Source organism: Scyliorhinus canicula, chromosome 11, assembly GCF_902713615.1.
Source record: "Scyliorhinus canicula chromosome 11, sScyCan1.1, whole genome shotgun sequence".
Taxonomy (NCBI): Eukaryota; Metazoa; Chordata; class Chondrichthyes; order Carcharhiniformes; family Scyliorhinidae; genus Scyliorhinus; species Scyliorhinus canicula.
In genome coordinates this window covers 38393062-38408754 of record NC_052156.1, presented here as the reverse complement: position 1 = coordinate 38408754, position 15693 = coordinate 38393062, and the positions used below count along the sequence as shown (strand labels likewise).

The 15693-nt window shown below is 46.1% G+C and overlaps 2 protein-coding genes across 7 annotated transcripts in view; one reads left to right on the top strand and one right to left on the bottom strand.

Moving 5' to 3' along the window:
• cacna2d3a (calcium channel, voltage-dependent, alpha 2/delta subunit 3a) overlaps positions 1-15693 on the bottom strand; it is a 1093156-nt gene that overhangs the window by 243531 nt on the left and 833932 nt on the right. The gene's annotated exons all lie outside the window — the stretch shown is intronic.
• LOC119974011 (leucine-rich repeat and transmembrane domain-containing protein 1) overlaps positions 1-15693 on the top strand; it is a 47804-nt gene that overhangs the window by 30761 nt on the left and 1350 nt on the right. For both annotated transcript variants that reach the window (XM_038812780.1, XM_038812781.1), the window contains exon 2: positions 815-1411. In XM_038812780.1, the coding sequence (XP_038668708.1) occupies positions 815-1411 (597 nt within the window). The remainder of the gene's footprint in view (positions 1-814; positions 1412-15693) is intronic.

Below are 15693 nucleotides of genomic sequence, written 5' to 3'. Positions count from 1 at the left end.
AATTCAATTTAGTAAATTCATAACTAAGATGATAGTATTACAGGCAACACAAAAAGTAAAGTATATCAAGCTTACCAATAACAAATACACATTTTATAAAGTCTATTTACAGTAAAGGCGCTGAATAAAAGGGTACATTAAGTGTTACCCTGCATTCCAGATGGAACTTACAGACAGCTTGTGCCAATCAGATATTTTTGGATGCGTTGTCCACAATTTTCTGTCCATTGAAGTTAATGGATGGAAAATTACCAACAGCGTGCCACAATGTATTGGCAGCATATGAAAGGCTTATTTGTGATCTAATCTTAACATGATCTTTTGTGTAAGAATCTAATGAGAAAAAGTCTGGGCTCCAAAAGCCTGTTAAACATCCTCCTAATTATATGTTTTTGATTCGGCCATATATTTATTAGTTATGACAAAGCAGTGACTGTACATTTGTCACTTCTTTCCCAATCAGTAATAAATACAGGAACATTCTTAATGCCCTTCTGCACTAGAAAGTTATGATGAAGGTTCTTTAAACCTGAGAAGTAGACTGGATAGGATAGGATTGGCTGTTCATTTTACACCACATCTAATTTTTCATTTCCAATTGAGTTGTAATTTGCTGTAAACTTGTGTCACAGTAAATGTGATACTGGAGGAGAGGGAAAAGTGTTCTCATTTATGCTGTTAATTACCAATACTGCAATTATAGAGGAATTTGTGTCATGATTGTGCCCTACAAAGAAAATATTGTCATGTTCACGCAGTGCAAATAACTTAACAGGCAATTTAACTTATAGCTTTCTGTTTTCATTGGATCCAGGTAAAATCACCTTGGAAATTTTTGGTCTCTTATTCGTACACTCAGTTATTGGATGTCCTGAAAGATGTCTCTGCAACATTACTCTGAAAGAAGTGAGTTGCACAGGTAATGGACTGTCAGAGATTCCAAATGATGTCCCCCCTGACACCGAAATTCTGTACTTACAGAACAACCATATTCACACAATATCAAACGCTGCTTTCACTGATATGCCTCAGCTGCAGGTTTTAGACTTGTCAAATAACATTATTTCAAGTTTATCATCAAATACATTTGATGGACTGCACAATCTTCTCAACTTGAATCTTGCAAATAACTCCATCACCTATATGGACAACAAAATACTTCATTCAACTGAGAATCTCAAACAACTGGATTTATCATTTAACAATCTTACAAGTTTGCCTGAGGGCTTGTTCGAGAACCAAAAGAAACTGATCTGGCTTGGAATGCATCAAAACCAACTTCACCAACTGGACACAGCCCTTCTGGATTCATTGTCAAATCTACAGGTACTTTTGTTCCAGAAAAACCATTGGAAATGTGACTGTCACGTGGCTGGACTGAAACTCTGGCTAGAAAGTTTCCTGTACAAAGGTTAGTAGGCAAATATGGTTTTACTTTTCATGATTAATTTGTGCTGTTTTTTCTCATGCACCGCACGGAATGGTCCTTTAAGAGAACCCAGAAGTTGCAACCTTTACCCCTGTTGTCAATTTTACGATGACTCTGCCTCACATTCAGAAATCATAGCAGCGTAACAAATGTATTCCTTTCATAGCATTACTCAAAGTTGCCTCTGCTTTTCATCAGCTCTCTCTTGCACACGTGGGTTTATATCTTATTTTGCCTTCTAGCATTAGAAGTTCTTTTTTATCTAAGCCAATAATTGCATGTGCATTCTGTGTAAATCATGCTCTCAATAATACCATTGTCAGGGCAGGTTGTGCTGTGCAAAGTGGGGTAGACACAGGTTATGATAATCAAATAATTTTTTGTAAATATGAATACTTCATTAGAGTGGCTCCTTCCTAGACACAACATAAAACAACAGACTGATTAACACAAAAAAATTATAGAGGATGCATTGAACATCTGAACTTTTTTTGATAGTTGTTGAAGTGAAGGAATTGGACATTGACAATGGTTTATGTGGTGAAGTGAAAAATCAGTTTGATCTTAAAACGAAAATAACAGCAATAAAAAACAGATAGAATACTCCATGTTAAACAGTACTCCTCACACAAATTCTAGGATTCACTGAGTGAAAATGACAATTGAAGTGAAATTTTGAGTATTGGAATCAGTTGTGCAACTAAATTCAGAAAGAGCGTGTTGTATGACTTAACAGGTTTAACTGTTTACTGAGAGTGGTTGCATATGTATGTGCCAATGGCAGAGCACAAAAGCTGCGTTTTGTCTCTTGCTGTTATTTTATTACTGCATCCTCGCTCCTCTTTTTCATGATGATCATGCTTAAATCTCAAAGCCTGCAGCTGCAGCTCTGACTCCAGTTGCAATGTCCTTGATACTGGTGGGCATGTTCTTACAAGTAGCTCATTGCTGACGTTTTTGGAGCAGATAGTTAGAAAGGGACATAGAAAGACAATGGGCGCAATCTTCCAGCTTCGTTACGCTCGTGCTCAAGTGTAACAAGGCCAGTGAATAGTGGGAGATGCCAAAAACAAGAACCGCGGCAGGCGGCAAACTGTTTGTGATGCAGTTGGCCTACTCCTGCAGGTGAATTCAGAATCGCCACTTAAGCCCCATTTCCATACAATTAATGAGAGCCATCCATCATCCAATGGCCTCCTGTCCTTCACCAGCCTCCCCAGCAAGTTCTCACGCTGGCGCTGATTAGTACTCCTTTTGACAAATGTGAACCTGGTGGAAGAGCTTCCATGGGAGCCGAGGAGGTGAGAAGCCATCTTTGCCCACAGGCAAAGGGTAGGGGGGGCAGTCGCTTGCGGCACCTCCATGCCAACCCCTGGATCCCAACCCCACTCCGAGGGCAACCCCTGTCCATGCCTGTCCTCCACACCGATCACCCATAACCACCATCAACTGCTGAGGCTTCTGGCTGCGTGGCTGAAGGCAATCACTAATAGGGAATTAGCAATCCTGGTTAAGTGAGCATTTGACACATACCAAATGGATTTGTGTGGGTAGGCGGGCCATGTAGCATGTGGGAGTCATTGCCTAGCATTCCGATCGCAACTTGATGCCTGGACACTGTGTGGTAGTCAGCACCAGACATGCAGCAGTCAAGATTCAAACACCCAGGGGGTGGGGCACAGCTCCCGGGTCATGATCATGGCCGGAGGGTGGGTGGGTGCCACGGGACAGGGGATTGCAAAGGGTCTGGTGGTCAGCACGCATTGCGGATGAAAGTGACATGTTTGTGCTAAAAGTTGTTTAATGTGCTGTACAATACCCCATTCCCAATAGTGCCGTCCCCCCAAACTCCCCCTGGCTCCCAACCCCACCCCACTCTCACCCCTACCTAACTCCTCCTCCCTTCCTCGGTGCCCTCAGTGATGCTCAACATGCCTGTCCCTCCTAGCTCTACCACTATGTCTTATTGTCTTCCCAGGATGCACATCTGAGGTGGAGGCAGCCAGCTGCTTACCTCGTCCCATGGCCTTCTTGCCCCTGGTGGGTGTACCCTGGGGCCGGAGAGCCCCAGCTCACTTGTCGACGGCACATGCACAGCCGTGGCACCCTATCCCGTGTGCTGACCCCGAGACGCGGCCTCATCAGGGGGGTGGTACTCAGGTCTGTTAGTGGCCACCATCATCGCCCCATGGGACGGGCCCAGGTTGGTACTCAGCGCCCCCTCCTCTTGGTTGGTGCCCAAAGGGCCCTGGGGTTCACCTTGGGATGGAGGGGCAGCTGCTTTGAGCCCCAGCCACCCCTGTATCGTCTGGTTCTGCCATCCCTAGTGATTTCCCTATAGTCCACACCATCATGTCGACGACCTCGTCACTTAGTGACTGGGACATACTCTGCAGTGCCTCAGCCATGGCCACCTGCGACTGGGACAAGCTCCCCAGCACCTCAGTCATTCCCATCTGAGAGCAGGACATTAATGGCACAGTAGCACAGCGGTTAGCACTGTTGCTTCAGAGCTCCAGGGTCCCTGGTTCGATTCCCGGCTTGGGTCATCGACTGTGCGGAGTCTGCATGTTCTTCCCGTGTCTGCGTGGGTTTTCTCCGGGTGCTCCAGTTTCCTCCCACAATCCAAAGATGTGCAGATCAGGTGGATGGACCATGATAAATTGCCTTAGTCTCCAAAAGAAGGTTAGGGGGGACTACGGGGATAGGGTGGAGGTGCTCTTTCCAAGAGCGGTTCATACTCAGTAGGCAGAATGGCCTCCTGCTGCACTGTAAATTCTATGATACTATGATTCTATATTCTGTAGAACCCCATCAAAGTCAGCCTGACACTGCTGAGACCCTCAGCCACGGCCGTCATCGACTGCGTGACACCTTGAGCACCTTCAAGCATGGTGATAACGTCGTGCACCAGGCTCTCCACTGCTTTCACCACCCGAGCAGTGTTGGCCTCAGTGTCATTCATTGCCGGCCCCATCTCCTGCGCCCGTAGCCTCTGGGTCTCCTCCGATCTGGAGTGACACTGACATCACCCTCTGAATGTCCAGGTTGCTGCCTATCATCTCCATCAGCTCCGGGTAACTCTGTTCAACAGACTCAGCATCAGGCTGGGAACCAGCTGGGTCCAGGGATCCAGCAGGCCTCCAATGCTGCCTCGTCTGGAGATTCCTGCCTCGACCTGATGTACATCAGCAGCAGTGTGGTGCTCACCAGATTGTGCCCCAGAAGCCTGACCACTAACATCTTCCACCGAGGTGTGTGTATCTGCACTGGTGGAGGATGGGGATGACAGCTGTGCTGCGAATATAACAGTTGCATCCTTGGAGCTCTCCTTTGAGATGTTCTCCTTAGAGTCAGGAGAGGGTGCCGCCCAGGATGGGTCAGTGCCGTCAGCTGGAGAAACTGCAGGAGAATGGACATGTGGTCCGTGGGAGGGATGGGTCAGTCAGTAAGGCAATCACTACGCATGTTTGACTGGTCCTTCGGGTGGAGCCTGGTGGTCCCTCACCTCTGCGGCGTCCGCCCTCTGCGTTGGTGGCTGCCCTGTCCTTGGCCACCCCAGTCACCTCCAGGGCCTACCCCTCAAAAAAGCTTTTCCTGAGGGGACACAGAGAGGGCAACGTTAGCCACACACTAACATTTATGTGAAGAGAAGGTTGAAGGTGTGGGTGGAGGGAGTGCTGAAGGGCGGGGGGGGGGGGAAGGAGGTTTGGGGGTCACCTGGAGGAATGCTCCCTTGGGAGGGGTTGGGGTGGTGGGGGGATGGTGTCTACTCACTCGTGCGTTGACCTTCTACTGACACTGGAGGTCAGTCCTCCTGGTCGCCCTGCCTTGTGGTTCACCCTCCGGGACCCTCGTGGGAACATGATATCCCTCCTGGCCTCCACCGCATCCAGGAGCCTCCCCAGGTCAGCATCCCCGAATCTTGGGGCCGGTCTCCTCGGTGCCATTGTTACTAGCTGGTTGGGATTGGTTGAGCAAGTGCAGCTTAAGTGCTGCTCGATGTTGTTAGTGGGGGGCTGGCAAGCGGAGTCCAGGCGAATCAGCCGCCGAGCCGGCATTTGGGGCAGGAAGACATGAGGCCTAAGTGGACCAATTAAAGTTGAATAGTATTGCCCGCCTTGCTGGACCGCGCGCGGGAAACTCGCGGCAATTCACGCTCCCTAAAGCACTTGGAATGTTTCCGGAGAATCGCGCCCTAAGGGCCGGATTCTCAGGTCCCTCAGCCACCTGTTTCACGGTAGCGGCAGGATTATTTATTCCCGTCGCTGTCAATGGGAATTCCCATTGTAACAGCTTGCCAAGGTTTCCAAATCGAACAACCACTATCACCTAGAAGGACAGGGAAGCAGGCACATAAAAACATAACATCTGCAAGACCCCATCAAGTTATACATCATCCTAATTGAAAATGTACTGTTCTTTCATCATCACAGGGTCAAACTGATGGAACTCCCTCCCTACACTACATGGACTGCAGCGGTTTAAGAAGAGCCGCACCACCACCTTCTTAATGACAAGTAGAGATGGGCGACAAATGCTGGCCTTGTCCAAATCACATGAACTAATGAAATAATGCGGTAGTTTAGGGTTCTGGATATTTGAAACTTACCCAAGATATCAGGGAATTTTGGTTATAAACACAAGGGGGTGATTCTCCGAGCCCCGCGCCGGTCTGGAGAATTGCCGCGACGGCGCCACGACGCCCCGATGCCGGCACGCGATTCTCCGAGGTGTGGAGAATCGGTGCCATTTGCGACGGTGCATTTGGTACGTCGCCGGCCGCTGGAATCAGCGGGGCCTCCGATTCTCCAGCCTGGATGGGCCGAGTGGCTGTGCCGATACAACAAAGTCCTGCCGGCGCCGTTCACCCCTGGTCGCTGCCGGCGGGAACTCTGTGGGAACGGTCGGGGGGCAGCCTGGGTGGTGGGGGGGGGGGAGGCGGCGAGGGGGCTCCTTCACCGGGGGGGGGCCTCCGATGGGGTCTGGCCCGCGATAGGGGCCCACCGATCGGCGGGCCGGCCTCTCCCCCCCACTGGGTCTATGTCCTGGTGCAGCCGGCCCCTGAACACCGACTCCATATTGAGTCGGGGCTGGAACACAGAAGAAGTCCCCCGCGCATGCGTAGGTTGGCGCGGCCCAACTGCACATGCACGGGTTGGCGCGGTGGTAAGGAGGCTGTAGCGGCATGAACCGCTCAAGCGCAGTGCTGGCCCCCTGTGGGGCCAGAATCACTCGTACCAGGGCCCCATTTGCGCCGGCGTGAAACGCGATGGCGATCACGACGGCGCGAACACTCGGGCTCCAGATCGGAGAATCGCCCCCAAGACCTCAAAATGATGAATGTATCCATCCATAAATGCCTCATGATTTGCCCCACTTTAAAGCACCATCAAATTGTTTTTCAAATGCAGGTAGGATTTTCACTTTCTGACTCCATCTGGAACTTGATTCCAAGTGTTCATTACTTCATCAAACAAAATGTCCTGCTACAAGTGCTAAATTTAACTTTTACTCTTTTGAATGCAAGTCTTCTTGTCTTAATCCTACAATTTAAGTGAAAGTAATATTATGGGTTTATCTTTTCCATGTCATTTTATTTGATATATAATGACCCAGACTTTTCACTCAGTGACAAATTGATCGCGTTCACTGCTCACCCAGAGAAAAGTGGATCCAAAGCATCTACTGAGCTCTGCGGTGTCGATTTCATCCTACCCCCGCCATTAATTTTATTCACTTTGCCGAAGCAAAGGGACATTTCAAAGCTTTTCGTTTTGCATTCATCAGGACCTACAGCACATGGACTGCACTGGTTCAAGGACAGTAAGAAGTCTTACAACACCAGGTTAAAGTCCAACAGGTTTGTTTCAAACACGAGCTTTCGGAGCACGGCTCCTTCTTCAGGTGAAGAAGGAGCCGTGCTCCGAAAGCTCGTGTTTGAAACAAACCTGTTGGACTTTAACCTGGTGTTGTAAGACTTCTTACTGTGCTCACCCCAGTCCAACGCCGGCATCTCCACATCCTGGTTCAAGGAGACAGCTCACCACCACCTTTTCCAGGGAAATTAGGCAAATGCTGGCCCAGCCATCAATGCCCACACCCCATAAAAATGAATTTTAAAAACGGCACTTTGCAGAATATCAGTGCAAGGAGAAAAACAATAATTTATACTGTATGAGAACAAAGTGTTAATTTTCAGCAAGTGGACTCTGATTCGCAGAAGAGTTATGATAGAGAAATATAGCACAGAACAGGCCCTTCGGCCCACAATGTTGTGCCGAACTTTTGTCCTAGGTTAATCATAGATCATAGAATTTTGGACACTAAGGGCGATTTATCATGGCCAATCCACCCAACCTGCACATCTTTGGACTGTGGAGGAAACCGGAGCACCCGGAGGAAACCCACGCACACACGGGGAGGATGTGCAGACTCCACACAGACAGTGACCCAAGCCGAAATCGAATCAGGGACCCTGGAGCTGTGAAGCAATTGTGCTATCCACAATGCTACCGTGCTGCCAAGTTCACAAGGAGAATGCACCAGTTGAGGTAACTAATAGTTAACTGCCAAGCACTATTTCGAATTTAAAGCAGGCAACCTGACCCTGATTAGCCAAGGAATTGCCCTGAGGCGTGAGTCAACAAATAGCTGTCACTTATTTTGCTCAACTGAAACTGGTTCAATGTGTGCGCATGTTCTTTCTGTCAGCAAAGAACAGAGGCAAGTTATTTTAAACTTCAAACAGTGCTTGGCAGTTAATTGTCAGTCACTGTTGACTGATGCATTTTCCATGGCATCACCTCTACCATGCTGAGTCCACTTGCCAGCCAATCAGCACTCCCTTTTCCCAAATAGATAAATTGTTGTTTTTCTCTTATACTGTTATTTGTGCGACATGTCCTGATGAGTACAAGATGAAAAGCTTCGACATGTCTCTTTTTCCAGCAATACTCAAGCTCCGAAATAACAAAGGACTGTTTATTCACTTTGCTGCAATAGCTGCAGTGATGCCATCAACCATCACATTGAAGAATTAAGGTAGAAGTTGAAATATCTCAAACATATTTTAACAAAAACTATGGAATGTTTCTATCATAGTGGAGAAACTTCACGTTCCATAAATATAAAATTATTTTTAAGCCAGAGTAATTAGCTATAATGATAAAATTAGTATAATATTAAAAATCTAGTTACAACTTATTCAATAACTTTTCTTTTTTTTGTTCCTTTATCAGAGTTACAGAGCCTGAGCTCAGAGTGTGGACAGGGGCAAACCCCTAATCCAGCTCCTTGCCTGCTCCAAAAAACCAATTCAAATTGTATCCAATTCATGGTCCCCACAAGAGAGACATACCAGATCCAGGCATTACACCTAACCTCACGCTCATCTTAGCCAAAGGGCCGAGAAGCGATAAGGTGTAACATTTTAAAGAGTTTTTACAGCGAGACTTAAAGTGCGAAAGGATATAATCACATTAATTCAGATTATTTCTAGAGAATTTCCATCTGCAGGGGCTTCAACTGCGCCCTCTCTGGAGGAGTGGGGAATCACTGACTGCAACTTCTGGGTTCCCATGATTGACTGTGGACATCAGAAGTTGGCGGTTTCTCAGTTGCAAGACAGTTTCATGGTAAATACAACCACAAAATCTGGGCCAATCGCTATGAGATCACCTCGTAGACATTACATACCAGGTTGAAAAGTTTGAGTTGCTCTGATCTACGCTCAGATTTTACAACTCTGACTCGAGACTTTGCTTCAAATTATAAAGAATACACAGCACAGAAACTGACCATTCTGCCCATTGAGTTCATACTAGCATTTACACTCCACGTGTGCTTCCTCTCATCTACTCTATCTGCATAACCCTCTATTCCTTTAAATGTTTACCCAGCTTCCCCTTAAATTCCTCAACTACTCCCATGTGGTAGCAAGTTCCACATTCCCACCACTTTCTGGGTACCTTGTCTTCTTTCTTTACACTGACTCCAGTGTTTGAATGTGTGACCTGGTGACCAAAACCAGACACAATGTTCAAGGTCTGGTTTGATCAGGTCTCTGAAGAGGTTCATCATGACTTCCATGTTCTGCACAGCTTTACTTTTTCACCTAGATTGGGGCAGAGAGCTGGAAGACTCAAAGCTTAATCTCACTTGCCTTATATGGCTGACACTTATCATGACCAGTTGACATCTGTGTCAGTGAAACATGCATTGCTGATTGCTTCAGAAGTTGTCAGTTTCACAGTTGTAAAAAAAGATGGGAGGAGGCTTGCATGGAGCAAAAACACCAGATTAGATCTGTTAGGATGAATGGCCTGTCTCTGTGCCATATATCCTATGTAATTCCCTTTTGAAAATTATTATTGATGCTGCTTACTGTCAAACATCCAGGCAGTGCATTTTGGACCTTAACCACTTGCTGCGTAAAAAGGTTTTCCCTCATATCACCTTTGTTTCCTTTGCTGATCACCTTAAATCTGTGTCCTCTGGTTCTTGACTCTTCCATAAGACATTCGCTATTTTGTGTGTCTAGCAGCCCCTTCATGATTTTGAACACTGATAACAACTCTCCTCTCAACCTCCTCTACCCTAAGGTGGACAGCCCCATCTTCTCCAATCTATCTACATAACTGAAGCCCCCAAATCCCTGGAACCATTCTGGGAAATGTTCCTGAACCCTCTTTGAGGCCTTCACATCCATCTTAAAGGGCAGCAGGCAGAACTGGACACAGTACTCTAGTTTTAACTGAACCAATATTTATCATAGCTTCCTTGACTTTGCATACAATGCCTTGATGTATAATATCCAGAATGCTGTCTGCTTTTTAAACTTTTTTCTCAACCTGCCCTGCCACGTCTATTGATTTACAAACAAATTACACCAAGGTGGCTTCACAGCGCCAGGATCCCAGGTTCGATTCCCTGCTGGGTCACTGTCTGTGCGGAGTCTGCACGTACTCCCCGTGTCTGCGTGGGTTTCCTCCGGGTGCTCCGGTTTCCTCCCACAGTCCAAAGATGTGCAGGTTAGGTGGATTGGCCATGCTAAATTGCCCTTAGTGACCAAAGGGGTTGGGAGGGGTTGTTGGGTTATGGGGGTGGGGTGGGAGTGAGGGCTTAAGTGGGTCGATGCAGACTCGATGGGCCGGATGGCCTCCTTCTGCACTGTATGTTCTATGTAAATCTATGTTTTTCTGTTGCTGCATTCATTGTAGAATTGTACCCTTTATTTTATATTCCCAATATTTTCTATTGGCTATGTGTAATATTATTTGGACAATTGTGATCGATTCATCGCAATCTTACGCAAAAGTGAGGAGGGATCGAGTGGATTCTCTCTGTTCCCTCTCCTTGTTTGACTGCAACAGGTTTTTTAAATTTCAAAACAGATATACTTGCCAATTTAGTGAGTACTTAATTGTTTACAGACTGTGATCATTAAATAATCCATCAGACGGGTGTTTTTGAGTTTGACAAAGAGGTTAGCTTTATTGTACTTAAACCAATCTAAGTAAAAGATTTTATTTGTTCACGGGGTGTGGACATTGTTGGCTGTGCCAGCATTTATTGCCCATTTCTAATTGCTCTTGAAAAGGTGCTGATGATCTTCCTTCTTGAACCAGTGCAGTTCATGTCATGTAGGTAGACCCAAAGTGCTTTTAGGAAGGGAGTTCCAGGAGTTTGACCCAGCAACAGTGAAGGAATGGTGATAGATTTACAAGTTACAAAGGCGTGTGGCTTGGAGGGCAAGTTGCATGGTGTTCCCAACTATCTGCTGCCGTAGTGCTATCAAAGATGTTTTTGTGAGGTGCTGCAGTGAATCATGTTAATTGTCACACAATTTTGCCACTGTGAGTCAGCGATGAAGTCAGTGAAATGGTGGTGAACATGGTGCCAATCAAGCAGGCTTCTTTTTCCTGGATGGTGTCAAACTTCTTGAGTATTAGTAGGACTGGACTCATCCAGCAGCTGGAGAGTATTCCATCACACTCCTTGTGACTTGCCCCTTGTAGATAGTGGACAGGTGAGCTAGGAGGTGAGTTACACAATTCCCACAATTCCCAGCCTCTGACCAGCTCTTGTAGTCACAGGGTGGAATTTTCTGGAATCTTCATGCTGGCAAGATCCCACTCCCGACAACTGGTGAGCCGTCCTCTATCGCTGCAGAATACGCCGTGGAAGGGCAGGAAAATCCTGCCCACATTATTGATATGACTTGTCCAAGTCTGGTCAACCCACAGGATGTTGTTCGTAGGATATTCAGTGATAGTAATGCTACTGAATGTCAAGGGGTGATGATTAAATTCTTTCTTGTTGGAAATGTCACTTACCACTTACCTGACCAAGCCTAACTGTTGTCCAAGTTTTGCCGTTATATAGACACAGACTGCTTCAGTATCTCAGTATCTGAGGAGTCATGAATGGTGCTGAACATTGTGCAAACATCAGCGAACATCCCCCTTTCTGACCTTATGATGTAAGAAAGGTCATTGATGAAGCAGCTGAAGACGGTTAGGCCTAAGACACTACCCTAAGGAACTCTTGCAGTGATATCCCAGGACTGAAAGGACTGACCTACAATAACCACAGCCACCTTACTCTGTGCCAGGTTTGGCTCCAACCATTGAAGAGTTCTTCCCCTGGTTCCCAATGACTTCAGTTTTGTTGGAACTCCGTGATGCCAGATTCGATCAGATGCTGCCTTGGTGTCAAGAGCACTCACCCTCTCCTCGCCACTCGAGTTCAGTTCTTTGATCCAGATTTAGATGAAGGCTATATTCAGATCAGGAGCTGAGTGCCCTGGGGGAACCTAAAGTGAGCATCAGTCAGCTGAGTTACTACTGAGTAACTGCTACTCAATAGCACTATCAATTACACCTTCCAGCACTTTGCTGATAACTGAGACCATTCATACCTTCCTTTCTGCTCTGCCATGCAATGAGATCATGGCTCATCAGTGGCCTAGCTCCATATACCTGAAATCATGTTTCCAGCCAATGGATTTAAATCATTATTTGACATTAGCATGTCTTCATGACACTATTCACTAAACATCTTTACTATTTGTTATCAGGATGCAAGTGACACTGGCAAATTTATATTCATTGTCCATTCCTAGTTGCTGAAAATACAACTGAGTAACCGACTAGACCTATCAAATTGGCATCAACCACAGACATAAGTAAGTGAGATTGAGTAAACAGAGTGAACTTTACAAGTTAATGACCTTTCATGAGGGTTCTGATGAAAGGCTACTAACCTGAAACATTAACTCACATGAACATATATACAAGGAGCAGGAAAAGGCTATTCAGTGTCTCAAGCCTGCTCTGCTATTTAATAAGATCATGGTTGATCTCTTTGGAACCTCAAATCTGCATCCCACCTACCCCGGATAACCTGTCACCACCTTGCTTACCAAGAATCTATTCAGCTTTACCTTAAAAATATTCACAGGCTCTGCTTCCACTGCTTCTTGAGGAAGAGAATTCCAAAGACTCATGACCATCTGAGTGAAAAATGCTCGCCTCATCTCCATTTTAAATGGGAAACGCTTTTGTCCCCTAATTCTCCCATAAGTGGAAACATCCTCTCACATCCACCCTGTCAAGACCCCTCAGGGTCTAATCTGTTTCAATCAAGTCACCTCTGACTCTTCTAAACTCCAGCGGATGCAAGCCTAACCTGTCTAACCTTCCCTCATAAGACAGCCCACCCATTCCAGGTATTAGTCTGGTAAACCTTCTCTGAACTTCTTTTATTGCATTTGCATCATTATTTAAATAACGCGATGAAAACTGTACATCGTACTCCAAATGTGATCTCACTAGTGCCCTGTACACCTGAAGTACAACCTCCCTATTTTTGGATTCAATTCCCCTTGCGATAAATGACAGCATTCTATTAGCTTCCCTAATTATTTTCTGTACCTGCATACTAACCTTGTGCGATTCATACACTAGGCCACCCAGATCCCTCTGCACCTCCGAGCTCTGCAATCTCTCAGTGTTTCGATAATATGCTTCTTTTTTATTCTTCCTGCCATAATGGACAATTTCACATTTTCCCACATTATACTCCATGTGCCAGATCTTTGTCCACTCATTTAACCTATCTATATCTTTTTGTAGCTTCCTTAAGTCCTCTTTGCAACTTGCTTTCTCATCTATTTAAATATAAATTGTAAGCTGTTGAGGTCCCAGCACTGATCCCTGTGGCACACCACTCGTTAAATTTTGCCATCCTGAAAAAGACCCAAATCTGCCTCCTCTCTGCTTCCTGTTGGCCAGCTAAACTTCTTTGTGGGCGAAGGTCTGCTTCTCTCTCCACAGATGCTGCCTGACCTGCTGAATATTTCCAGCATTTTCCGTTTTTAGTTGCCTTCTTCGCATGAGTCCTAGGCCTGGATTTTCTCAAATGTCTGCCTCGCTAATACTGTAACTGTTATTCGGGCCAGGATGGGGTTCCAGAGGTCCCGTTCCTAGGAGGTGCTGTTCATTTCAATGGGGGCATCCTACACTGTTTACCTCCATCCCTCACATCTGCTGGAGTTTTTGGACTCCCTTGTTTATGCTTTCCCGTGAAAGGAAGATCTCAGTGACCTATTTGAGATCTAGCTCGGCCAGCAATTTTCGCTGGGTTGCCACATTATTTACTCTGCATATAAGGTGGTTTTGCAACATTAGGGATTGCCAGTTTGTGCAACCATGCCAAAAAACCCGGTAGGGAACACCCCTAGGGTTCTCTTGGCCTTATTAAATCAGTACCTCTGTACGATGACCCAATAGCTTGGGATCGTAGTAGTTTGTCACAAGCGCCCCAAGCTTTTCGAACGTCTTGGAGTCTGGGGCCATGGGGTAGGTTAGGCTCTTTATTTTTTCTTTATTCGTTTATGATATGTGGGCGTCGCTGGCTGGGCCAGCATTCATTGCCCAAGAGTCAACCACATTGCTGTGGGTCTGGAGTCACATGTAGGCCAGACCAGGTAAGGATGACATATTTCCTTCCCCTAAAGGACAGTGGTGAACCAGATGGATTTTTATGACAATTGACAATGGTTTCATGGGCTCCATTAGACTTTTAATTCCTGATTTTTTTTATTGCACTCAAGTTCCACCATCTGCCCTGGTGGGATTCGAACCCAGGTCCCTAAAGCATTAACCTGGGTCTCTGGATTACTAGTCTAGTGACAATCCCACTATGCCATTGCCTCCTCTTTTTGATGCTGAAGGTGGGGGCCCCATAGGCAGTCAGAAGAATTAACGTCTGGCGATCATCCCTTTCACCTTAACAAAAAGCGCGCACACTTTCCAGTCCAGTCCTCTGCGCCCGCTTTGAATGCATCGAGTCTGACCAAGAGCAGCATTTTCAAAATTATGCAAACCCTATTCTTTTGTGAAGAGAGGTGCCTGTTCTCAAAACGGCTAGCAGTGCTGACTGTAGTCGTTTTATCTTTGTCGCCTTTTTAGTTGTCTAGGAGGAGGCCGGAAAGGAGAGTCAAACAATGGTTTATTTCCACAAGGAAAGTATTTCTATGCAACAGTCCAAGTCCCAGACTGGACGAGTCTGCAGCTCGGCTGCTACCTGGGTCGGCTTTTACGGCAATGAATTAATGAGCCTGCTGATGGGCCTCCAACCTCAGCAGGGGAGCTCGTACTCCACGAGCCTCATGGGGACATTAATCGAGTTGTCCCCGTAGGTTTCGTCGGAGTTATAACAATAAAAATGTATTCCACAATAGGGAGCTGGAGTGGCTCAGTGGGTAACTCCCCTGTGTCCGAGCTGGAAGGCTCTGGGTTTAAGTCTCACTGTCGAAACTGCACGCTACAAATGAACACAGCATGAATGCAGGTGTACTAGCGCCCCCAGTCTGAATAAATGGGGAGGTTTGGTGGCAAGAAAGGCATCTGGCTGTAAAAACACCCACCAAATTTTAAACAATGATGGTAAACATGAAGACAATCAACCAGCATTGCAGCCACCCCATGTAACTTGGGGAAGGCTGAAAGAGAGAGGAAAAGAAAGGAGGAAAAATGTATTGTAACAAAACATCTGTGTGTTGAAATTCTGAAAATTCAACAAATGTTCTTTCATTTGTAATCTTATTGGCTGGTGTCCACTTATTATAAAAATACTCATAAGAAGTTCCAAAAATGTGAGGAACAAGAAAAAATGGAACATGGAGTTCCCTAGTTTGTCCTAATTTCCTTTTAAGTACCTACAGCCAGCCTTCCAGATGTAATAACTGTATTGTGCAC